Source organism: Sesamum indicum, linkage group LG7, assembly GCF_026168435.1.
Source record: "Sesamum indicum cultivar Baizhima isolate 11 linkage group LG7, ASM2616843v1, whole genome shotgun sequence".
Classification (NCBI taxonomy): Eukaryota; Viridiplantae; Streptophyta; class Magnoliopsida; order Lamiales; family Pedaliaceae; genus Sesamum; species Sesamum indicum.
In genome coordinates, this window is record NC_142663.1 from 13,849,351 (window position 1) to 13,875,555 (window position 26,205).

Here is a 26,205-nt window from a genome sequence, read left to right on the forward strand (position 1 = left end):
TCTATTTTTCTTTGCATATTTTTTCGCATAATTATAAAAATTATTCCTGATAATTATAAATAAAACATGAATAATTTGTATATTAATATTGATTTTTTTAGGATGTATGTTACCTATTTAAAAAAATATGATTAACTTATTTAGACAGACTATAAATTATGAAGTGTAAATATAATTATACATATTTAAAATAGGTTGTAAACAAGTTTAAAATATATTATTATTATTATTATTATTTAAAATATAAATTTTGAAAACACATATTTGTATAAATTGAAATTATTTACAAAATTTTCAGATCAGATAAATAAACAAAAGTTCTTTTTATGTCCGTATTTGGACCTTAAAAAATAATTTAAATCCAATTTTTTTATTACATAAAATTATAAATAAGAGCAAATTCTGCATTCCAACTGGACGAATCAATCTGGATGTCCGGATCAGTCTGCCCCGACCCGCAGAAATTCGACCGGCAACTTTGGTATATTCGTCATTTTGTTCTCCCACTAGGGCATTTTCGGGAAAGCAGATAAAATCCCGCGAAGAACGAAGGGAAGAAAAAGGCTTGCGCATTTCGCAGAGAAAGCTTTCACGAAGCAGTAAAAGAATTGGAGAACAAATCCATCGCTTCTTCTTAAAATGTATGGGAATCTTCTTATCTGCTCTGCATCAATTTATGATCACATGATCTATGGTTTTTGGAAAGATTAGTGGTTTTGACCGTAAATTTGCGAACTCATCGTGTTTTGGCCCGGAAAGGATGCAGTGGCTCTATTCTTGAATTCAATTTTCGATTCGGTTTTATTGTATTGATTTGGGTTATCAGTGTATGCTGCGGTTGATTGTAGATGTGCGAACATGGGCAATTTATTTTAATCTTGTTTTAGTTAGGGCTTTCTTCCTGCCTCGTTTTTTTGTTTTGCGCGGGTTTTTAGTGTCATTTAGGGGAAATTTTGGTAATTGAGCTCGCTGTTTTTAGAATAATTGGATGATACTTAAAGTGTGGTAAAAATATGGATAGGTTGGATTGTAGAGAACATATTCGTCTTCAGACGGCAGTATAAGTATTAAGTAGCTCAATCTACTTTATAAGCAATTACCCTTTTTGTTGGGTGTTGTATCTTCCTAGGTTTGACGATGTAAAGAGTAGGTATGTTTGCTTGTTACAATGCACCCAAATCATCTGTCTGTTGCTGAGTCTGATTTGGGAATCTCAAAGGATTATCAGGTTGCTGAAATCGGGAACTAAGTTCCTTCAGTCTGTTATTTATGGCTGTTTTCTCAGTTTTCGACTAGTGCTTGTTGCATTTTGTGTCTAATGTTTGTCTTATTAGAGAATTTGGGCGCATTAGATTTATAGCTAATAGCTTTTTGTACTTGTATCCCTTGCATGTGGGCGATTCTTCATCTAATTTCGTTAGTTCAGGGGGTGATGGCTGGAATTTGGCATTTTGAAGTCCACCTGTTGTGTCTTTGTTGCTTGAACATGTCATGAAGTGTGAGATTGCAAGATTATTAAGTAATTTTGTTAAGCCTTTTCTTCTTTCTTTTCCATTTTTTTCCCCCGAAAACTTATGTGAGTGCATATTCGGAATGCAAACAGTGAGACATGGTTCTCTATTGGTGCAAAAATAGCTTGTTAGTGAAAAAATTGGACTCCGCAATGTTTTATAGACATACAGTGGTATATTGTTCTTTTAGTTCAAATTACATTCTCCTTTTTGAGTGAGTGGAGCCTTTTTTAGGTCCATGAATGTTTTCATTTCTCATCCAATATATGCTGATGGTGGCAATTATCTGTGTTGCCAGGCCACGAGTGCAATGGAATGAAATTAACCTAGCGGAAATTGAGGCTAATAAACCTGTGAGACAGAAAATAACAGAACCAAAGACACCATACCATCCCATGATTGATGATGACGAGGGTATGTTTATTGAGTTCAATTACATTTCGGTTTCTGGGAAATTTTGAGAGAAATTTTTCTGTTTGCTTCAGTAGTGCTTAAGTGATTATCTAACTGCTTCTGATTTCATCATCATTTATGATGTCATGCAGGTCGTATTGATGATTTGTTGTCATTTTAATACTTTGTGTTTATCCTATGTTTTATTGACTATATATGACTAGCCTTGTAAAACTAGAGGCATTTTATTGTTTCTGTGGAGAACCTCTTTCTGGAGAGCATAACTGGGACAACTAATATTTGAATTTCTTCCAGGGGCTAGTAATTCTTTGGTAATAAATTCATAAACCTGTACTATTCTTAAACATAAGCATGTGTGTTAATATACAGTAATAGCTTAAGAATTTTAGCTGCAAATGTCTTTGGAATGTGTTCCCCCTAGATTTACTGTAATTTATAAGATGTTGGTGAAAGTTGAAAACCTTCTCATACATGGTCATGCTAGGATAGGTTCTGAATCTCCCTTACCATAACCGTTGAAGTGTATGCTTTATCTGCCACTTAATAATAATGCTTGGATCACATATATGGTTGCAAATATGAATTATTGGAGGTAGTTGAACCACATCGTGGGGTGAGTTCGGATATGTTCTATGCTGGCATGTAACTGTTTTCTTAATGAATGTAGATTCATCATCTCCTACCGAAAGAAGAAGTTTTGAGTTTTGTTTTGAAGATGCCGTGAATGGAGAAGAAATAGATACGGCCTTGAATGATGAGGGTTCCTCTAGCACTTACTATGGCTGGACATCATCTGAAGATGACGAAAATGCAATTGATCAAGATGAAGAAGGTTTTCCTCTTGTCTGTATATGGTCATCCAATTATGCATCTGCCCTTGATCCGACACTATTGTCACAAACTTCCTCATAAACTTATTATCATAATTGTATCAGGTTCTTCAATTGTGGTGTTGTTTGATCAATTGAATTGTTTTAGCTGGGCATAAGCCTTGATTGCTTTTCAATCCTTGTAAGGTGAAAAGGAGCTATAAATTCTCGACTCTTACCCTTCAACTTTATTTTGTTCTCTGTTGGCATGTTTATTTGTACACGTCTCCTACCCATCTTTTTCATAAACTTTAAAATTTATTTTTACTTGAGGGACAGTAAATATTCTCGCTAACTTTGACCTATCAGGTTCTGATTCTGAGAGACGCAAGAGCTTTCGGGAGCTAAGGAAAGCTCACTATGACGAGTTTTTGAAGATTAAGGAACTTCGTCGTGATGGATCCTTGCTTGAAGACGAGTCTGACGAGGAAACCAAGGACGATGAAAAGAAGGATGTAACGGGTGAATTCTCATCATCAATTGCTGCTGGTGTCAAAGACATTGACATTAAGGAACCTTCAAAACCTGCAGAGGGATCTTAATACCCATTGAGGACATCCTCATAACTGCTACGTTACGGGTCATCATCTTCATTGTGGTTTTGTTGCTTACCAATACTCTGAAACTTGTGCATTCAGTTTTGCAACTGTATATAGCCACTTCACTGGGCTTCAAATTTCACAGCAAACTTCTGTCAACCTGCGCTGGAATTATGTCTTATCCAATAGCTCCAAAGCTTCCATTTTGGCTGCTTTCTTGGATTCCTGTTCATGATGCAATCTATGTTTATGGGATGTTTGGATGTTTAATTTCTCTGTTGAGATTTCCCATCTCGAGTCTTTTATGTGTGTGTGTTGGGAATCATGATATTGTTTTGCAAGAAATAATAATTCAATTGGTTCATGAGCTCTTGGTTAACTCTTATTATTATGAAATTGCAGACCACTTTGGTTGATTGTTGGTGTTATTGATCACCCAATTTGATTATCTTTAGAAAAAAAAAAATGAGTAATTTAATTTGAATATTATCTATCACATAGTATAAGTATATTAATTCATTTCACTAATTATATAATTATTTTAAAAAAATAAACAATAAAATGAAATTTTCCAATCATATAACAATTATTATATGTCATATACTATTTCATTTTCAACTATATATTTATCAAATTATTGAAGCACATTTAATACGTGTGTATAATTTAATTTTTTATATTTATTTAATTATATAAAGGAGAATAAAAAAATTAAAAACTAATCGGAACTGATTATCTTAAAATATTTGTCTTAATTTTTATATGTATGAATATGATATTATTGATAGAAAATATTGAAAAAATTGTAATTTTGCACAAAAATAAATATACTCGAGCATACTTTAATTAATATATATTTTGGCAATCAAAATAATTATTGTACTTAATAAAAATTGGAGATATAACGAGAAATTATAATTTAAATTAATTTTGACAAAATTAAAATTAATTATATGACAAATATAATTAATTGTGTGATTGATGTAAACCGAATTTGAATAACAATTTATCAAGAACTCTTTTACTAGAATCAAGATAGATAGATATAATTGAAAAGGATAGGCTAAGCCTAAATTCTAAACCTCCGCCTGCAGTAGATAAGGCTCCATTGTCGGAGGAGTAGAGAGAGAAAACTGCAACTTCAATGGCTAAGCCTGAACCTCAAGAACAATCCAACACCACCACTTCAGCCTCTTTCGCCGCTCAAATCTGCAACCACCTTACCTCCGTCTTCACCGCCCCCACCTCCACACCTCCACCCCTCACCACACTCGTCCAAGAGATCTCCGCCGCCTCCCGCCGTGGCGGCAAAATCTTCGTTTACGGCGTGGGCCGTGAAGGCCTAATGCTGAAGGCCCTATGCATGAGACTCTTCCACTTGGGCCTCTCAGCCCACTGCGTATTCGACATGACCACTCCTCCCATCAACTCCCCTGACCTCCTCATCGCCTCCGCCGGACCGGGGGGTTTCTCCACCGTTGACGCTATCTGTGGAGTGGCCAGAAGCGCCGGCGCCCGGGTGGTGGTGCTGACGGCTCAGCCTGAAACCGGATCGTCCGTGAAGTACGCAAGTGTGGTGGCGCATATTCCGGCTCAGACCATGGCGGATGATGGGGCTGATCCGGGTCGGGCTCTGCTGCCGATGGGGAGTGTGTACGAGGGGGCGATGTTCGTGCTGTTTGAGATGGTGGTTTATCTGTTGGGTGAGGAATTGGGTCGGAGCCCCGAGGAAATCCGGGCTCGGCATACCAATTTGGAGTAAAAATTACCTTCTACGCTACTTGTCCTCCAACCAATTTCTCTTTTTTTGGTTGTATTTTTAGTAATAAAAAGTGGGAGTAGTCTATTTTGGTTTAAAGCTTCAATTTTCATTCTACATTTACATTTACAAGAAAATTATTGTTTATTGTTGATCAACTTTTTAATCTTTTTTCACCTCCTCTTAAGTTTAAAAATATTCTTTTATGAAATACATACAAATAAAACTTGAATTGAGCCTTAATTGACTCCACTTATTAAACTTAGAATTAGGAATATCAATTGAATTCGAACCCGACAGAATCTCCCCAACTTGCTCTTAATGGGCATATTCGAGTTTGAAAAAATAAAAATCAAAATAGATTGTTCTTAATGGACGTATTCGAGTTCGAAAAAATGAAAATAAAAAAACAACTAAAAAATAAGAGAATCGGTAGTGCTACTAATACTCCATTAGATTTCCGATTATACCCATTTTGCGTATAGTTGTAATTTTTACTTTTTTATAATATTTTAAGAAATAACTTTAAGTAAATTAGATATAGCTCAACAAACTTCATTTTTATTTTAAAAAAAAAAATCTATTTCCTTTCATTTTGATTAATTAAAGAAAGAAAAAGAAGAAAGAAAATAGTAATTATACAAAGAAAAGTGTCCTGTGGAAATCAAATAACCAGAAAAGAAAAAGAAAATAAAGGAAAAAGGAAAGGAAATTAGTGTGAGATCTTCTTCAAGCTCTCCTCATTGATCTGACTGATTCCCTCTCAAACGCTGTTCAGAGTAACAAGTGAGCATTGATTTTACATGATAATGCCCTCGCTAACATCACTAATTCTTTCCTCAAACAATCTTGTTTTCCACACAATATTTGCACTCTCCCTCACATTCTTCGTCTCCATCCTCAAGATCCCAGCTTTATTTCTCCATGGCCTCCAGACTTACATTCATCCAGATGATGTTAATCCTGGTGGGAATTCGTCCGGAGTCCGAGCTGCTATTAGAAGGCCAGGCGCAATGGATTCTGAACAACCGAAGCCCAGAAAGAAATCTAAGGAAAGATTTGAGTTTGATGAGAGTAAAGCTCAGATCTTTAGACTCAAACTCAGCGAAGGTCACCTCCAATCAAGAATTTATTTCAAGGAGTTTTATGGTGCTTTCAATTTCACTCTTATTGCCTTGTTGTCTTTGTTGCTTCATAGATTCTTGAGGGTGGATAAAGATTCCGGGATTGTGAGAAACGGGACTATAATTCCGCTTTTGTTGGGGTTGGTGGCCGTTTGTAGAGCCTTCTTCTTGATTGCTAGGGTTGGACTTGAAAGGTCTGCATCGAAGAGGTTGGAGAGGCAGTTGAGTTTTGTGTGGGGGGTTTTGGGGTTTGTTTTAGGTCTGACTGCTGTTTTTGAGGTTGTTCCTAAATGGGTTCTTGATTTTAGCTTTGAATCATTGGATGGTTTGGGTAAGTTGTTGCTTGCTGTTATCATGGGCTGTATCGTTGGTTGTCTTTATATTCCAGCATTGAGAAATGCTCGGGCTTTTTGGCTTGGAACCGATCAGATTCGTTGTAATTTGTCCATAATTTCATGTGGATGGTTCTCAAGAATGCTTCTATATGCGACTTACATAACTGCTGTGATTACCTCATTGCTTTGGATAACCCCATTTGCTGAGTTCCTTGTTAACAAGAAAGCTGACGGTAAAAATGGATTGCATATGGCTGGTAAGAGGGGAGAAGTCCTTGAATTGGTTGGATACATTGGCATGTCAAGATCCAATTTTGATAACTTGAGGGTTTGGTGTTTGTTGATTACGGGACTCTTGCAACTTTTGGCCGTTCGCGCTAATGCACAAATGTTCTTAAATGAAGCCGTGTTGTGTTGGTACCAGAGATTGCACGCCAGCAAGGTTCCTGACTTGGATTATAGCAGGGCAAAAGTTTTTCTTCACAATCACTATATATGTGCAGTGGTTGTGCAGTTCTTCGTGCCTGCAGCAGTGGTACTTCTTCTCCTCAGCTTGTCACAATTTGATGATACTTTACTTAAAGTTATCCCAGGGGTACGCAATTTTTTGCCTGCCTGCGCTTTGGTGAAAGAAGTTGCATTGTTTCTGGCTTGGTGGATTGTCTTTGTTTGGTCTGTACTCAATTCAGCCATACTTAGTTTGTTTCGCCGTGGAACTTTATATGTTTCCTGACTATAGCATTCATAATTTCCATACACACCAATGCTGCCACAGATTTTGATCATGTTAAGTTTTGTAGTTTGTACTGATTAGTCAGTGTGATTCTGTAAAAGCTTCTTATTATATTGCACTCACAGTTTTATAAGAATTTTGACATTCTTCTTCCAAGCGTTGTTGTACTTGCATATTTCACTTGAAAATGAAGTGGGAAATTAATTTCGTCCCAAACTCTCATCTTGTGATCAGAATGTCGTTGTTACTCAATTCAAATTTTCTACCTGTACATGCACCCTATCATGCTGCGTAGTGCATCTGAAATAGCGCTAACTGTTGAAGTTTCAATTAACTAAACTTCACTAGCCTAAATAGGTGCAGTTGCTTGTAGCAAATGACTTCCTTTACTATTTTGAACACCTAAAGCCTGTTATATCGGACTTGAATAATTCAAATGCATCTACTGATAATAGCTAATTAATGAGACTGTTACTTGTTTTCTGTTGGTGATTCTGAATAATGTGCTGCTAAAAGTATACTTCTTATCGGCTTGGATGAATATGCAATCTAACTTTTTGCACTGATCCATTCATGACTTCGTATGGGGCTTAAACATTCTCGATATTTAAGTCAATCCCGTATGTATAATTGGATGTTAGTTCGCTGCATTATGACTGGTATAGAGTTCCTTTCGAGGAATTGCACTAAGTTTCTCTTTTGGCAGTCATTCTTGTTCTTTTCATAGTGTATAAACTTGCTGAATGATTGATCTTCTACAGAATAAGAAGAGTGACTAATCGTGTAATAACACTTACGAGGTGATTAGTTTGATGTAGTCAGACCTGATTCGGGTACTGATCAAATGCTCGTCTTGAGTGCCATATTATTACGTGCCCATTTCAATAGGTTAGAAGAAGATAATTTGAAGGGCTGTCTGTATTGCTTGACATCATTGTTTTGTTGTAAGAACACAAGCTCTTGCCTCTTGGTTGGGGCTATATTGTATGTTTCTCCTTATGGATAAGCAGAGGCATAGGCAACATATGTTTGCTCTGTGTCCATCAAGATTTATGATGCTGTTTTTGGGGTCCATTACCATATCCTGTGTTTCAACTTTGGATGAGAATGAATTGGTGCCTCCCTTTTCAGCCACATAAAAACCTGATGCTTCTGCCTTTTCTAGCTTTGGATGTGTGTATTCAAGGAAAAAAATGAGTTCATGCAGCTTATAACATGTTCTTAATAGTAATCTTATAATTGATAGGGGAAATTAGATTAGTTGATTCAGGTTTAATTTGAGTTAGGGATTATATTTTTTATTTATTTAAAAAAGCTTATAACATTTCAAGATTTTATAATAAAAAGAAAAAGTAAATTAGAACGAGCACTTTTTATATTTGTATAATTATGAATATCCCACCTGATATTTGATAAAAAGCATAATATACTCATCTCTCTTGAAGTTTGGTGTAATTACACGTAAATCTCCTGTGGTTTGCGAAATTATATTTAATACCTATGAGGTTTGGTTCCATCTAACAAGTAAGCCCTCGTTAATTTGAGTTAGGGATTTTTTATTTATTTTGACCTACTATAAGCTAGTAACAAGTCAATAGGACTATATATATATATATATATATATATTATTAATATCAACAAATTTGATGAATTTTGACTAACGAAGGGATTTATTTGTTAGATTGAACCAAAAACCTCATGGGTGCTAGACGTAATTTTCGAAACAACAGGAAGTTTATGTGTAATTGCACCAAATCTCAGGAGAGAGGAGTGTGATTGTCCCTTAATAAAATTATGTCATATTTGGATGGGAGTCTAAATTGAACAACTTTATCCTTATCGTATATTTAAAAAAATAAAAATTTATAAAAAAATCGAATGGGGTGGATAGAAAATTTGAAAAAAATAAATATTTTTTAATAATAAATAAAATTATAATTTATAGTTCATAAATATATTTTGATTAATTCATCACAAAATATGTACGAAATCTAATGTAGACATTGAATTAATTGTTAGACGGTTCTTAAAATTAAGGATAGTAATAATAATCTAAATAATGAGAGAGCATTTATAATTATATTAAATCTGTTTACAAATGATTATAATTTATTTAAAAAAAAAAAAAAGAAGAAGAAACGAGGACAAAATACACAAGTTTCAAGAATGTCAGGTTTCACTTTGATTTATTTGGATAATTTGTTGACAAACAAACACGCCTTGAACATTCTGCACACAACCCTCTATTTCTGTTTCCCTTGGAGAACCTTCTTCACATTGATTTAGCTGTATTTGCCCCTACCTTCTGTTCTAGAGCCACAACTGTATGTATGTATATACCCCACTGAAACTTCTCTCTTTTTCTCTTCTCCTTCCATTTTTGTCAATCTCCTAAAGCTTCCCCTTCTCTCTTTCGCTCTCTGCCACTGGGTGGAGAATCTATGGCAGCCGATGCACCCAGGTTGCTTGCGACGCCTTTCTTGACCAAAACGTACCAGCTTGTTGATGATCACGCCATTGATGATGTCATCTCCTGGAACATCGACGGATCTGCTTTTATCGTGTGGAATCCGACGGAGTTCGCGAGAGATTTGCTCCCCAAGTACTTCAAGCACAATAATTTCTCGAGTTTTATTCGCCAACTCAACACTTACGTGAGCTTGAATTTTTGTCCAACTTTTCTGTTTCTGAGGAAGTTTAATTTGTGTTTTCGGTGATTGATCGAGTTGTTTTCATCGGTTCTTAGGGATTTAGGAAGGTTGTGCCTGATCGATGGGAGTTCTCGAATGATTGCTTCCGAAGAGGCGAGAAAAAGCTTTTGCGCGACATTCTGCGTCGGAAAATCGCGACACCGTCATTGGCCGCGAAGGCGACGGCTAGCGTTCAGCTGACTCCAGCTGCGCCACCTCGGACGTTGTCTCCATCAGACTCCGGGGAAGAGCAGGTAGTTTCATCCTCCATATCTCCGCCCGGCGCCCGCGAGTTCAGTAGTAACACGGCGGAGCTGATTGGGGAGAACGAGAGGCTGAGAAAAGAGAACGTGCAGCTCAACAAAGAGTTGACCCACATGAAGAACTTATGTAACAACATTTACGTTTTAGTGTCGAACTACTCTGGTAGTATCATCGCTGACAGAGAACATAGTTGTAAATTAATTTTGACAGAAACCGCTCTGAGACCTTTGGATCTTCTCCCAATGACGAGATTTTGCGAAGAAATGGCAACGGCGGCGAACGGCGGCGGGGAAAACAACATCCGACCATCGGCGGAGGAAATAAGCGCGAGATTGTTCGGCGTGCCCATAGGTGCGAAACGCGGGAGGGAAATCGAAGGTACTTCGGCGGAGGATGAGATGCATTTACAGCTACAGCTCCCAGGAAGAGATAGTAAATATGAGCCGTTGGATGAGGATGAGAGAGGTGATCATCAAGAGTCATCATAGTCAATGCTGACCAAGTCGAGGAATCAAGAGGGTATATAATTAATTAATAGTAAGCGGCTCCGCCGGGGATTAGAACAGATGATTGGATCAGATGGAGTTGGATTATCACACATATGATTGGTAGAAATGTATTCTAATTCATGTATTTATTTAACTTTGTTCTAGGATTGAACATGTATAAGTATAACATGCTATCTTGAACTCCTAAAAGCCTCCCTTCCATGCCTGCAAAAAAATTTAGTAGTTGAATCTGTCAGACGGACGGAAGACAATCCCAGCCAACCAAAGCTAGCTGAGAACGATTCTCTACCAAAGAGGCCATCGTTCATCCACCAGACTTGATTTCCTGTCTCCTTAGAACTCAAGAATACAAAGGGACGAACTTATAGAACAGATCCTATTTAAGTGAAAGCGTATCCTACAATTATATTATCTTATGACTCAAGAGGCCTGTTCCGTAAGTGCCCGATGTGGGATTCCGGCTGTGCTTTTGCTTGTATTAGAAATGCTTATCATCAAAAGATTCAAAACTAATTCCAAAGTTAGTAATTAAAAAGTATAATAAAAAATTGAATACGAAATATTTAATCTTATTGGATGTGTTAAGGTGAATAGTTTAATATTAATAAAAAAATATGCAAATTGAGACCAAGGAAGAAAAATAAGTATTTCTCATCACAAGTTATTACATTCTCATTTATATATTGCTTTTTATCCAAATCTTTTGTCTATGATCCAAAATGAATACTTGCTCTGAGTATATTCTTGTTATTTTCTGGGAAACAAAAAAAGAAGAAATGGAAATATAAAGGTTGATAGCATTCTCCTTTATGAAGAAAGACATACCAAGTCTGATATTTGTTGATGTAATATAGTTGTAGTGTTGATGAATATATGTCAGATGATAATTTGTAAAATAACTACTAAGAAATCCTTAAATATATAAATATATATATTTAAAAAAAATAATAATTTTGAGTTCACATTGCACTAACTTTTTCATTCTTTACTTCATTAATGAATAAAATCATCCTTGAACTTCTGCCTTTTGTAATTTTTCATACTTCATATTTGATTTAAAAATTATTATTATTATTATTATTATGTTCATTTACTTACAATAAAAGTTTTACAAGGCTTCACTTATGAAGTTTGAAGTATTTTAACCTTCTTGTTGTGTTCATTTAATTTAAAATTTTTTGAAATTACTTCTAATATAATATACACATTTAAAAAATTAAGACAATATTTTAAAAATTCAATTTATTAAAAATGTAATAATTAATGATGCAAATCAATTTGAACTAACTTAGAGAAAAAAAAATACGTGAAATATAATATTTGTTCATTAAATAATTTTTCACCCAACATTAATATTAAACTACCAATAGAAATACACTTGATACATTTGTTTAGTTTAAATTTTTATTATATATACAAAAAGAAAGATGAAATTAGTAACTAATAAAATTTAATAAAATAAGTTAATTTAAATGTGTATAAATTGAAAAGTATTAATTAGAAGTAATTAATAAAAAAATATATGATTATTTGTGCTGAAAAAAAAGTATAAACAAGAACATGTTAATTATTATAAAGTCGTTCTCTAATTAATAGTACAGTGAAACATGGCATATAGCCTCTGCAATTGGAGGGCTGCAATCAAGAATCAAGCTCCAAATCAACACTTCTACTTCCGTGGAAAAGCTGAAATTCTCTGCAAAATGATGCGAAGCTATAAATCCGCATTGCTTCTCCGGCCCTTTTCGTCTCTCAAGAATCCCAGTTACGGTTACAGACGCCTCACCTCTTCCTCCAGCAATCCCCTTAGTGATGATTCTGATAATTTAGTCAGTGCTCGCTCTTCTTATACTTCCAGTTTAATCTCTGAAATTTCTTTTCCTTTTTTGGGTGGGAGAAAGGAATTAATTTTGCCGATGGATTATTGATCAGGTAGTTGTTGAGGGCAAAGCTGGTTCAAGAACAGCAATTCTAAACAGGATTACTTCTCTCAATGCTCTGAATACATCAATGGTTAGTTTTGTGCCTATATTGGTACGATAACCATGTGTTGCTTGTTTGGGTGCCTTTTGGTTTTGTGGTTCAAGACTGAGTCTTGGAGCTCAGTTTTGAGTTGGCTGTTTGTGAAATTTAGTCGTATGGGTCATTGCTGTTTAATTGTTTGTTGAAGTGCTTGCTCAAGATTCGGCAGGCAAGATTGTATATGAATTTTGCTATGTTAACACGGTTGTTGGGAATATTCAGTAGTCTGGCTATGCTATTCTGATGTTACATGAGAACTTTGCTCACGCAACCTGCTGAGGTCTATGTAATTTCCAATCTTAGTTTGCTCACGAAAATATTGGACGTTTTTTAAGATATTGCTTGATACCATTGGGAAAATTTATGTTTGAAATGCTTCCAATACTGAAAATTATGAAATACAACTCAGTAACCTGGGTAAATGTTATTTTTGTATTTTATTAGTTCTGACCCTATTTTACATTGAAACTCATTCCTATGATGCAATATAGCTTGCCAGGCTTCTGAAGTTGTACAAAAATTGGGAAGATGATCCTGATATTGGATTTGTAATGATGAAGGTATTCTCCTCACCACTACTGGACACTGGAGCCATTGGCTCTCCAGAAATCACTTCTTTCTTTTTTCTTTTCTTTTTCATTTTCCAGAGTTTGTAAAGGGTAATGGGTTTTGTGTGTTTTATTACAATGCAAAGTAGCTGAAATTGGTCTGAATATCTTGAAGGGTGGAGGCAGGGCATTCTCAGCTGGTGGTGATGTTGTTTCCCTTTATAATCTGATAAAAAAAGGTAGTTTAGGTATCTGTCCCTCTCATCTATAACTTAAAACTTCTCAGCCTTGTGAGAAGTGATGGGAAGTTTATTTCTCTACATGTGAATGTATAGTTCAACATATTGTTCTTATTTTCTTTTGGTTTTTGTTTTTCTTTCACCTTCTTTTGGATGTTGAAAGCAACAACTTAGTAAGTGATATTAATCATCACAGAATTTGTGAATCCAGGCAAATTCTGGTCACATCTCTGTTGTTTAATTCTGACTTTAGTCATAACAAAGTAATACAAAGTGGTTAATCATAAAACAGTGATGATACAGTCTACTTGCAAAGTCAAGCTGCTTAAGTTATTTTGCACAAGTGGTGGAAACTCACTGTTTCAGTTACCTACATGTTTCTTTTACCCAGTATATTGTGCGTGTACCCAAGGAGTAAATGCTTCTTCCAAGTAGTATCACTAGAATATGAAGCTGTCCATCAGGAAAGATGCACTTAATGATACACATTTTTACTGCCACCAATTCAGCATCTATCATTTGTGCAAACTATTTTCTTGTATAACCAGTACTTTTGTTTGTTAACAATGGATGTCTCTTTGGAAATCTTATTTACATAGAAGTGGTAGACCTACATTTCTTCACTACCATTGCCTTTGTGTTACTCTTTCTGTCTTTCTAGAAAAATAGTTATATGTTCTGTTCCAACTCATCCAGGGAATCTAGAAGAGTGCAGACAGTTCTTCCAGACGATATATAGTTTTATTTACTTGCTTGGTACTTATTTGAAGCCAAATGTAAGTATCTTTTGTTTCGTGCTTGTAGTTTTCTTGTGTGTTTATGAATACTGCACTATCAGTTGTATATTGCAAGAACTAAAACTGAATTCTCGAAGTTTTTGGCGCAACAAGCTTCATCTGTCAGTTCAACTTTCCTTAGTCCTTTGTTATCTACTCATTCTAAGTAATCTATTTAAGCAAACATAACATATAAGCAGAGACAAATTTGATAGTTTGGTGCCACACTCTTGGGTGTATTGTTTTTTGTCTAGTTACATATGATTCATCAAAAAATTTGAAAAAAATGCTATAGTTTTGGAGATAGTTTTTTTCACCTTTTTCTTTTTAGTAGATTGGAGAACATTTCTTGGTCATGAGTCTCACGACTTTGTCAAGTGGCTTATTGATTTTACTTTTGTTATTTACTTCAGCTAGGTGTCACTTGATTTCTCCATGCAGGTGGCTCTGTTAAATGGATTTACTATGGGTGGTGGGGCTGGAATTTCAATGCCTAGCACATTCCGAGTTGCAACTGATAAAACTGTATGACATAGATATAAATACCACGTAGTTCTGTTTTCTTCTCATTATTGTCGTTCTTCTAAGAGTAATTTTTCGGTTTGAGTAAGTTATCTGCTACTCTTTGCAATTATTTAATCAACTATTTGTGTTTAATATACTTGATACTACTGTATAGCTATTTGCCAATTAAGCTAGGTATTTTCTTTCCTAGAATAGCTTTGAGAAGGACAGTGACATGAGGGCAAAATAGTTGAAAAATAATTCGTTAATTTGAGATTGATTGTAAAAGCCTGTTTGAACCTGATTCGTTAATTTGACAAACTAAACTTGAAATTAATTTTTCGTTTCATAAACTTTCAAGTTCGCCTTGAGCTTGATTCAATTAACAAGAAAATAATAAAATATATTTGAAAACATCAAACTACTTGAGCTCAACTAGCGTCTGATTTAACTAAAGCTCGTTTAAGCTCTATTTGATTATTAATTAAACCAAGCTCAAAGGCAATTTTTCAAGTTCGATTGTAATTCAAACAAGCTCTAACAATAATGCGTCTTTAGAAAAGAAAAGTTAATTTTCTGTGGTAAAATAAAATATCTTTTTTATCCCCCCCAGTTAATTTTTTTTTCCTTTTTTTTTGTCCTAAGGGCCCTTGTTATGTTGTTTTGAAAGGGGCACTAGTCCTTTCAATCCGATACCAATGGGTATCATACCACCCCAAAACAACGTTCTCCTTCAGGCCTTTCAACCAATTAACTCGACCCCCTAGTGCTGCTTTTGCTAAAATTGAGCTGTTTCTTGAGAACTCTTCGACTCGATTCGACTTGTTTACAGCTCTATACTATTTATTAATGACAAACAAATTGTACCTGAGAACTTAAAAGACGTCTTTTGGAGTACTGTTTTATTTGGTAGAAACAAAATCAATCCTAGTTCTGCTGGCTGCAGCATACATCTTCTTACAGTTACCCTGTAACTTTTTTGAAAATATCTGTACTTGAAGTTGGAGTTCTGGTTCATTTCAGTAATCTGCATTACTGTCTGGTTTGTGGGCTGGGCTAGTCTCCTGTCATCATTTTATGTTTATTTTCATTGCGGCATACAGGCATGAGGGGCTTCGGCATGTCTATGTGATATTGATAAAGTGTCTTATCTCTCTTGGGTTTTTGTGAAACTGCTTGTTCATTTCTGCTCATAGATGCATGAAACTTTTACTTTCTTCAGACCTTGAGGTAGACTGGTTCCAATAACTGCAGATTTTTGCCACGCCCGAGACATTAATTGGCTTTCATCCGGACGCTGGGGCATCCTTTTACCTATCCCATCTTCCTGGCCATTTGGGTAAATGTTGTATATGTTTTATTTGTTTCTCACTATGCCTTGTTCTGATTCTTTTAACTCATGACCATGCAATTTCTGCTTTGGGTTTTGTCAATGTACTTAGGAATTACCTGAATTCTTGTCTGAATTTGCGTTGTAGCAAGTCAAGCCAAAAGTAATTTGTTGATATTGTTGTTTAATTAATAACAAATTTGTTTCTTGCGGTAGAATCATCAGAAGATCACACCATAGAAGCTAATGTTTGCTTTGGTTATTTAATTGTTCATTTGTGCTCGTATCATCTCATTTTTCTTTTTCCCAGCCTTTTTTGTTGTCAAGATTTCTGTTTATACGATAAAGTCTTAAGAAGTACTGGTAGTTGTTGGGCTTATTCCTTTAGTAACTTCTTCTGTTTAATTTTACTTGGGGTCCCTTTTCGTTCATCCGTGAACTTCATATCATCTTTTATCTAGATGGGAAGTTTTCCAAGGAAATGATTATACTGGTTCGTATATGCATTAGCAAGATTTCTTAGCTGAAATATCTATTATCTAATCCCAGGGGAGTACCTGGCTCTGACGGGGGAGAAACTGAATGGAGCAGAAATGTTATCCTGTGGGCTTGCTACTCATTTTTCTCAAATCACGGTCTTTCCTACTGATTTTCTTTTTTTTCTTTTGGATCATTCTGTTCCTTTTGTTACCAGCTGCACATTTTTTGGAATTATAACATATCTTTTGTCATCCATCATCCTTGCAGAAACTTCCTTTGGTTGAAGAACAGCTTGGAAACTTGGTAACTGATGATCCCTCTGTCATTGAAACTTCTTTAGGAAACCATGGAGATACTGTTCATCCAGAGCAGTCTAGTGTTATCCACAGGTAATGGGCTTTGCTGGCTGGAAACTTACTTTTAAGTTTAAGAGTTCCTTAAACTAATCCGGATATGTAGTATCGAAGGTTTCTCTGGTGAGGCAAACTAGGAAGATACAGTAATTTTGATGCACTTCGCCATTATTTTCATTTACTAAACCAAGAAACTAATCAAATAAGGGCAATACCAGGACGACTGAGTCTGAAATTTCTTCTGGATCACTATATAGGCTTGCCAAGTAGCTAGCTCTTTATTCATTACTACTTAGAATAATTCTGTTTCACCTCTATGCTTTTTTGTAAACCTCTGAGTTGAATTCTTCAAGTGAGATACATCTATCCTGATGCTAATGTGCTATATACTATCATTTGAACCAGACTGAATACAATCAGTTTGTCTGATTTATTAACTTGCATTGTTATTTGATGATAGATGCATGCTTTAATGAATGCAATCTATTAGTGTAAATTTTACCACTGTGAATGAGATGAACTTTACTTGCATTTTTCAGTTTAAATTTCAGATAGAGGACTTACTGCACTGAGCACATAGGATAACCAGAAAAGGCCTGAGGAAGAAGAGATCTAGCATTCTGAAGTAAAAACAATTGTTACCAATATCTTTGGTTGTGGGAGTTGATTTCACCAAAAGAGAACCAAATTATATTGACACAAGAGGAAGATGTAAATTTGCTTCCTTTGACACTATTCATAATCAAATCAATATATTTTTCAGGTTATGTTAAGTTTCAAAAGTCTCCAGTCATCTCTTTGAGCTAAGAGGCCAAATTAATGCACCATTGATGGCTGATTAGATGTACTGAAAATACCTTCAAATAATATTACGTTATCAATTATTCTTGTTAAATACTCTAGCTGATTGTCACAATCTCTGGTTGGTTAGGATTGATACGCTTGACAAATGTTTCAGCCAAGATACCGTTGAAGAAATTATCGAATCTTTGGTAAGCATATAGTGATTATTTACAGTTTACAGCTCTAGGACAATGCAGATTATCTAAAAACATCCTTCCGCGGAAACTTCTTGAAATGGCTAAGGTGTTGCAAGTGGACTTGTTCTAAGAATAGATTATTGTTCTTTCCATATTCTTTTTGATGAACTGGGTAGATCATAAAGTATACACATTATCACTTCTATTAAGAATAAAGGCATGTAAGGAGATATATTTTCCCTTTCGTCTATCATTAAATTTGTTCTATCAAGGCATTGTTACCTGTGGTTTCGTAATATATATGGCTCGTGAATTTTAGGTGTAAGCAATATCATGGTTAAAGAGTCGCAATCTGAAGGGTTTCGAGATCTTTTTGGTTTCTTTGGTTCTTTTCCTCGGGGCATGGGATTTAAGGTGTTTATCTGAACCATACACTACATTCCAAACTAGATGTTTAAAGAAGAATCATTAATAGGACTGCATGTTCTCTAGGACTGACGCAAATCTGCTCAAGAGAGAGGAATATAAACAGCCTTTCTATAATATACATCTGCTCCAACTCAAGCTTGCTGATCTTTTTGTGTTCTTAAATTTCATTCTGCGATACGTTCTCGCTTAAGATATTGGATAGCAACGCCATTTTTTTTAACTGGATCATGCAAGTATTTTATCTATTCACCATGGGCACAATTCTGACTATTTTTGGGCTATAAACTTCCCTAGGAAAATGAGGCTGCTAAAACAAATGAAGTGTGGTGCACGTCAGCTTTGAAGAAACTTAAAGAAGCTTCACCATTGAGCTTGAAGGTTTCTTTAAAATCTGTAAGTCCCTTTAACATTTTCCTTGGTGGTTTCTTAAACAAATTCTTCACTCTCAACCTAAATTGCATTAATTCATGGTCCAGATACGAGAAGGTAGGTTCCAAACTCTTGATCAGTGCCTTATTCGTGAGTATAGAATGTGCCTCCAAGGCATATCAGGGCAGATATCTGGTGACTTTTGTGAGGTATAATGTTTCTGAAATGCAGTTTCATAAGCACTACTCTGGGCTTCTTCATCATGAAAAATCAACTTCATTTCTGTCTTCCCTTGTTAGGGTGTTAGGGCGAAGCTGGTGGATAAGGATCTTGCGCCCAAGGTAAACTGACTTTAACCTTACAGTCTCTCTCTCTCTCTCTCTCTCTCTCTCTCTCTCTCTCTCTTGTGACTGGTATCTCTCTTGCTGTTGATTTTGTTGAAAAATGCAGTGGGATCCTCCAAGCTTGGAACATGTATCTCAAGACATGGTTGATCAATACTTCAGTCCTCTCTCCGCATTTGAGCCCGAACTAGAGCTACCCACGAAGCAACGAGAAGCATTTAATTAAAAATCTTTGGTGAAAGAGATGACGCGTTAATCCCTCATCAGCTGATAACGTAAACTCTGGACATTGTCACATCTCACCTGAGGACGAGGAGGATGAATTTTCCCGATAAACTTGAACATTATTATTTGTTGGTGATCTCACCATCGCAGTAGATGTGCGGATTATGTCGATGTCATGATATTCTGAGAAGTGTCTACATTAGCAGTGGTATTAGTTTCATGATATAATCAAGTGTTGAACGAGGATTGCTGAAAGGAAAACGCAAACCTGGAAAATCTGCTATAAAAGCTAAACAGACATGAAAATTTCTTGCAGAAAACAAAGTGAAGTTGATAAAGTCCATATACAGTTGACAATGCACATCTTTTATTATAAATTCACATCTACATCATGGGTGCCTTTAAAGCAATATTTTATACACATGGTGTATATATAAGAACAATGCAGTATGCGTGTCATATGAACCGCTCATCAGACACCTATTGCTGCATCCCACTGCACATAAAAGCTAACATTACCGTTAACTTTGCTCGAAACCAACACAAGCAATTGACTGTTGTTTCTCAAGAACGTTGAAAGCAAAAAATATCCAGCAGCAACCACATTGGCGTCGCCCGGACTCGAACCGGAGACCTTCAGTGTGTTAGACTGACGTGATAACCAACTACACCACGACACCTCGGTTGATGCTTTCGCTTGTGTGATTTGAATATGTTGATCAGGTCTTTCTCAACGTGGTTTATAGCACGAAAAACCTTTCAATACAAGATAAGGCCGTTCAAATGAAAGAAAAAAATTCTTCCTTTTTTTCTTCTTTCTCTTTCCCCCTCGAGATTCTGGAGGGAGGGGAAATGCTTGGGCCTTTCTATCCTGATAGGACCCCATAAAAGAACGGGAGCTGTTGAGAGGATCCATATTGTCGAGACGAAGGGCAGCACTTCTATACGTGATCGTATTATGTCATGTCGTCTCGTCCCCAATGCATCGAAGAATACCACATCCACCACCAGGAACTTTAGGAAACATGTTTTCCGAGTGGACCCGACCCCTAGGGTCAAGGGGAGTGAAGTCGTGCCATGCGAATGGACTAGCTACCCCGCGAAGGCATATAGGGAGGTATTCACATTCTTTAGGGGGTAGCCCCCTACTGCATCTGGATGCAAGCTTCCCCAAATAGCATATCAACTGAGCTTTAGAAATCTATGAAAATTGCCCCAATTCATAATTGGCTAGTGTGGCAGTGATGACTAAAGCATCATTATGGAAAGTTTTAGATCCTAATCGTTCTGCTCATCCGAACTGGATGAGGGGGATGTCTTCCATCGTCTCCACCTCCAGTACCTCCTTGAAGGTTATATCATGCACTTCTCTTACTCGAGACTTTCTAGCATGGTGAGAATCACCCCCAATAGGTCCTCCAGCTATCGTTCGTATGATTCTTATGCAAAAGGGCCATTGATCTCGGTTCTGCTTTGAGGAGCATGTCTAGATCATTCCTCTATATACTTGTTAAAACTGACCAAAATATTCAAACTTTGTAAATTTATCTTAGAGAAATTGGTGCATTCCATACTGATTTTGAAAACATGAGTTGATAAAGCACTTGACAAGAGAAAACAAATTTTAGTAAAAAGAATAAAAAAGAAAACAAATCTTTTTGAAATATACTATGGTTAATTACTCAATAAAACTAAAAAAATTCTCATATCTAGTATTAATTTGTTCGTTAAAAAACATTTATCAAATGTTTGAGATTACGTTTATTCACAAAATTCAGGAAATCTTCTAAAAAAAATTGATTTGCATCTAGACAACCGCTCTACACTTTAGCATACTATTTAATTTTTCAAACTCCACAAAATAAAATAACTCATAGTTGGATAATATAGATTTTTCAGTATTTTTCTATGATACACCTGCAAACATAAGATGTTAATATGAACCAACATGATTTCTGTAAATTCATACAATAATTTTAAATGTATAACAACAAAAAGTTTCAAAACAAGCTCATGAAGAAAAGCCAACACGACGAATTAACCAAGAATAAATTTACAAAAAAAAGGAAGATTTGTTCTCCAATTTAGGTCTCTACTAGAAGCTATTGACTACTTCACCAAGTGGGTGGAAGCTAAGCTACTCGCCTATATAACAAAAATGGAAGTAATGAAAATTCATATGAAAAAATATCATTTGCCGCTTTAGGCTCTCACAAAAAATAATCTTACACAACGATCGACAGTTCCAAGGCCACATAATACAAGATTGGCGTAAGGGTTTAGATATCAAATAAAGGTTTACTTCAGTAGCCCACCCCCAAGGCAATGAGCAAGTAGAAATCACCTATCGAATCCTTATCAAGGAATCAAAAGACACCTAGAGCGAGTTGGGGGAAATTTGACAAAAGAATTAACGAGTGTCCTATGGGCATATCGCATAACTCCTAGAGGGTCCACAGGAGAAAACCCCTTCACCATAGTGTACGGGACAGAAGCCATCATCCCTGCAGAGTTAGGGGTACCCTCTTACAGAATTCTCCATTTTTAGAATAAAATAATACGAACCTGCTAAGAGAAAACCTAGACCTCATCGAAGAATTGAGAGACAAAGCCTTCATTTGGATTCAAAGGTATAAAAACACTATGATGCATCAAAATCAGTAGGAAAAATGGATCCCACTTGGGAAGGGCCTTTCAAGGTCACAACCATAATAGGACGAGGTGCTTATGAATTGGAAGATACTGAAGGACGACCATTGTCATGACCTTGGGACATTCATAACCTCAAGAGGTATTACTTATGATGAAGAATACCCTCATTCTACACCCCACATCCTGCAATAAAGTTCTCTTGAAGGACTCTCCCTAAAAAATGTCCTCCTGTAGGACATCCTACAATGAGTTTCCTGAATGACCCCTCTTAAAATTTGTCCTCTCTATGGATATCCTTCAACTAGCCTTCCCATAAAGGCTCCCTTTACTAAATTTACATGTGATAGGCATCTTTCTCGAAAGGTTAGATGTATCACATTGGTTGAATTGAGGCATAAAAGCATGCAAGAGTAACGCTACCAAAGCTTATGCAGGCCTCCACCGTTGAAAGGACCCACCTGGGGCTTCCACCTTAAGCCCTCATTTATTTTTCAGTGTTCTTTTTTGTAAAATATGTTTCGTAGCGTACTTTTTAAATAGTTCAGCAAGAAACAAAAAAGAGAGAGAAAGGTAAAAAGGAGCCCCCTTACTTAAAATATCCTGGAGGCACCTTCAAGAAAAATTGGGAACCCCTGCCCCAAAAGTTTGATGTAAGGTTCCATGCTCCACGACAAAGCCTACGGGTACTCACATATCAAAGAAGCAGAGCAACAAACATGGAAGGAAAGATAAGTCGATACCACGTCAAGACCCATTGCCTAAAAACCGAGGCCAGGGCCAAATTTGTTCCATCAAAGTGAAAAAATAAATTGTCTCATCTCCATCTTCAATGGAGGAAAGTAAGCAAAAGAAGTAAATTGTTCCGACTAGAAACCACATTAGATTTTCAAAAATTTTCCCCACAGGCGTAAATTGCTTCCTTCTTTAGCAAAAGAAGTAAATTGCTTCCTTCTTATACTCCCTTAGCTTAAGATTCCCAGCCTTCAGACGCTCTAACTTTTCCTCGAACTTCCTACTTTGGGGATCAGGTTAGGTGCTGGGAGGATAGAGAAGAGCTCCTCGCAAATAGAGATAGACTGTAAGGAGGGAGGAAATGGGTCAGGAGGTCATTCCTCGAGAGAAGGAAGGAAAATTGAAGACATCATACCTTAAAGCATATACGAGGAGGCTATCCCCTCCCGTTCCTTCTTCATTAGGGAGGGTAGTAAGTGCTTATCCCCTGGGGATAACACCCCTTTCATAAGTTCGGCCACCAATGGAGCTTTACTCTCCCTCTCTTGATCCAAAGATTGACGGGTATGCAGGCAGGCAAAATAAGAGCAGGAGTACTTGAGGATCACCCCCCTCATCCTTGAGAGAGGGTGGGGGTGGAGGTCCTGAAGGAGGTTTTGCAGAATTGGCGGGAGAAGATCCTATGGCATTTGACTTTGCCCTCTTAGAAGAGCCCATTAGGGTAGCACCAGGAGTTAGAGAGGCCGCGCATTTTCCCCTGGATTCACTAGAAGTCGGGGTCCTTCTAAGAGATTGAGAAGGAGGAGTCCCTCCAGTCCGAACCCCCAAAATGTGGTCCCGCATCAACTTACTGAACATGATATTTTCTGCATCAAGAAAGGATAAGCAATATCATGATATAGAACTCATATAAATAAAGAAAAGAACAAAAATCATTAACAAAAATACCCAGGGAATCCCCCAAGGGTTCCACTCGAGGACTTAAATCGAAATGGCCCAGCAGCCTTTCATCAATGAGGGACTGACAATCATAAAGGTTGTCGTTCAATATGTCCAACATGGAGGTCAATGCAATGGACCTCTCCCCAACTTGAAGAGGAGGAAGGACGTCCTGAATCCAATGATCAGGGAAAGACCAAGGGCGAGAGGCAAGACAAAAAAAAAAACTATTCTTCCAATTTTTCGGGGGGTGGGGGGAAGGCAGGAAGGAGATTCCAGGACGAGGCATGAACACAAAAAAATCAGTCTCCACTCTTTTCAAACAGTAACACTGAGCAAAGATACTGGTAGAATTGGGAAATTGATGAAAACGAAAAATCATGAAGAAATTAGCCAAAAGATTGAAGGAGTTGGGGACTAGCTGATTTAGAGTAACACCAAAAAGACGTGCTACATCGAGTAAAAGGAGGGGATGGGGAAACAAATGCCTGATTTAAACTATGCAGAAAATAAGGTTAAGCAACTAAGGGGAGGAAGGTGGGGACGACTCTCGGGGGAAAGGGTGTAGAGTACAAAGGAAGGAGGAATATAATACTCCCTTATCAACTGCTCTATCCTCATGACTTTGAAGACAGAGGATCCCCCACTACAGAGGCGAAGGAGAAACCTCCCTTTCCTCTTCTCAAGGGGAAGAAACTTCCCCTTTCTTTCCCCCCTCGTCAGAACGACTTCCTCCTCATCGATTAAACAACAGGCCGCCTCGGTTGCTATTCAACTATGAATTTCAGGGATTGCTTTATTTGGTTCCGCACTTTCTTAATCCATAATAATTACGTGAACCCTCATTGATGTGGTGAACTCAGCCATAACGAGATCAACTACACTTGGATAGTGCAACACTATCTTTTACTTGTTTCTTGCAACTACTACTTTCTTGGATCCAGCGCAACGAGTTACTTGTGTCGTGTTGTGTGCCTCAATTCGACGACTGCATCATTTGGCTAACACTTGACTGGTCATGTTCACTAGCATTTACCTGCACGTAATCAAACAAATATCAATATCATTTCAAGATATGTAAAGAGCAAAATGCATAACGTATAGCATGCAATCTATCTATACACGTCTATTATGATTGACGGTTCTAGAGTTTGTATTTGGTTTCTCAATTATGTGCTTGCCTAAATAACATCATCTCGTTAATTTAAAGATTGAAGTAGGAAATTCAAACACTCAATTTTTTCACATTGACCGCTAAAAATAATGTGTTTTTTGACACTATCTAGTACCACATGACAACCTAATGTATCTGTCTCTTCCTCTCTACCATTTTTCTAACCAAAGACGCAATCTTTGTCCCTATCCAGTTATTCTCCACCGATTTCAACTATATTTTAAAATTCAAGAAAGGGTTAAATCATTGTATTTTTCTTTGTATACTTCAAATCCAAAAATGTATGTGATTTTCTATGAAACCTTCACATTCTCAACATTCTAACATGGAAGTAACGGAATTATGAATTTTGAGGCCAGTTTAAAATGTGAAGAATGCAAGGTAGTTCGGAGTTGACGTCTAAAGGGGAGATAATCCACCACCCTTTTTGCTAATTTATTTTCAAATTATTCATTATATTAGGTTTTATCCAATTTACTTTTGCAAATTTTTTTGATTGTTGTACATTTATGACTTTTGTACAAATTGTACATCCATTCAAGGTATATATATATATATATATATATGCAGATTAGTTACTTGAAATAACTAATGAAACCACACAACACAAAATAATTTTTCTACCCTAGAACATCCGTCCGGCGCCCCTCTCCAAGGTGTATTCTTTTTCTTCTTAATTCTTTTCTAGAAAATTGAATTAAGGGATCTCATATTCCGGTGTGGTGTGGACGCGTCTTTCAAGGACTTTAACATTGAAGTCTCACGTAAACGGCTCAAATGAAGGAGTCTCACATAAACGGCTCAAATGAAGGAGGTTCAAAGTAAATCAATTAAAGGTAATTCTTGATTTACGTTTCTTGCACTTCTCGTTTTTAATTTTATTGTTGTTGTAATTAACTATATCGAACACCCTGGAACTCCAAGGGTACACCACTTGGAATCATGGTATTATTATGTTCGGCTTTTAATTTACGTAATTTTATTTACAGCTTCCACTTGCGCATTCTCGGATCGATTCACTCGCATTTTCATTGCATTTAGATTGGAGCTGTAGCAGATGTGACTGGTATCAGCAACGATGATGCAACATATCTGTATGCATCCTAAGGAATTATACAATTTACATTGCGGCAACTCAGTCTATTTTCGATTTCTCTCCTTGAGAGTATATCTGCACCCTCTAATTGAATGTATTAAAGAGCTTCGTAATCTGAGACCTCTAGGTTCTAGTTTTAAATAGCAAAATTACAAATGTTGTTTATGAGAATATTTGAAAAACAAATTAGAGAGGAAAAGAATAATGAAACTATACAAGTTGAGAACTAAGAGCATTGCTCTGATTAATGAAGTGGAGCTATACTG

General features: G+C 36.4%; 5 protein-coding genes and 2 non-coding genes across 8 annotated transcripts; 5 read left to right on the forward strand and 2 right to left on the reverse strand.

The window, feature by feature from the left end:
- Positions 1–489: 489 nt before the first annotated feature.
- Positions 490–3,697, forward strand: LOC105166662 (protein phosphatase inhibitor 2). Its single transcript, XM_011086103.3, has 4 exons — positions 490–641; positions 1,810–1,925; positions 2,593–2,757; positions 3,104–3,697. Coding segments are annotated over exons 1-4 (516 nt in total). The 5' UTR covers positions 490–639; the 3' UTR covers positions 3,337–3,697.
- A 605-nt stretch (positions 3,698–4,302) lies between these two features.
- LOC105166661 (Sugar isomerase (SIS) family protein) lies at positions 4,303–5,191 on the forward strand. The gene has a single exon (XM_011086102.3). It carries the CDS (start codon positions 4,478–4,480, stop codon positions 5,093–5,095), a length of 618 nt encoding a protein of 205 aa, XP_011084404.1. The 5' UTR covers positions 4,303–4,477; the 3' UTR covers positions 5,096–5,191.
- A 533-nt stretch (positions 5,192–5,724) lies between these two features.
- LOC105166660 (transmembrane protein 161AB protein) lies at positions 5,725–7,440 on the forward strand. The gene has a single exon (XM_011086101.3). The coding sequence runs from the start codon at positions 5,896–5,898 to the stop codon at positions 7,282–7,284; it is 1,389 nt and encodes a 462-aa protein (XP_011084403.1). The 5' UTR covers positions 5,725–5,895; the 3' UTR covers positions 7,285–7,440.
- A 2,050-nt stretch (positions 7,441–9,490) lies between these two features.
- Positions 9,491–10,936, forward strand: LOC105166659 (heat stress transcription factor B-2b). Its single transcript, XM_011086100.3, has 2 exons — positions 9,491–9,938; positions 10,031–10,936. Exons 1-2 carry the CDS (start codon positions 9,726–9,728, stop codon positions 10,724–10,726), a joined length of 909 nt encoding a protein of 302 aa, XP_011084402.1. The 5' UTR covers positions 9,491–9,725; the 3' UTR covers positions 10,727–10,936.
- A 37-nt stretch (positions 10,937–10,973) lies between these two features.
- Positions 10,974–11,141, reverse strand: LOC148787579 (small nucleolar RNA U3). The gene has a single exon (XR_016066581.1). It is a non-coding gene; the product is annotated as a small nucleolar RNA U3 (small nucleolar RNA).
- Positions 11,142–12,335: 1,194 nt separating this feature from the next.
- LOC105166658 (3-hydroxyisobutyryl-CoA hydrolase-like protein 1, mitochondrial) lies at positions 12,336–19,622 on the forward strand. Of its 2 annotated transcripts, none has more exons than XM_011086098.3 (14): positions 12,336–12,576; positions 12,680–12,760; positions 13,261–13,329; positions 13,493–13,565; positions 14,253–14,332; positions 14,774–14,857; positions 16,091–16,175; positions 16,716–16,801; positions 16,914–17,035; positions 17,931–17,991; positions 18,703–18,801; positions 18,885–18,986; positions 19,077–19,118; positions 19,228–19,622. In XM_011086098.3, the coding sequence occupies exons 1-14, from the start codon at positions 12,355–12,357 to the stop codon at positions 19,345–19,347; spliced, it is 1,326 nt and encodes a 441-aa protein (XP_011084400.1). In that variant the 5' UTR covers positions 12,336–12,354; the 3' UTR covers positions 19,348–19,622. The 2 variants fall into 2 exon arrangements, with proteins under 2 accessions (XP_011084400.1, XP_011084401.1); XM_011086099.3 differs by having other exon boundaries at positions 12,337–12,576; positions 13,493–13,556.
- Positions 19,623–19,952: 330 nt separating this feature from the next.
- Positions 19,953–20,026, reverse strand: TRNAV-AAC (transfer RNA valine (anticodon AAC)). Its single transcript has one exon. It is a non-coding gene; the product is annotated as a tRNA-Val (tRNA).
- Between the last annotated feature and the right edge of the window lie 6,179 nt (positions 20,027–26,205).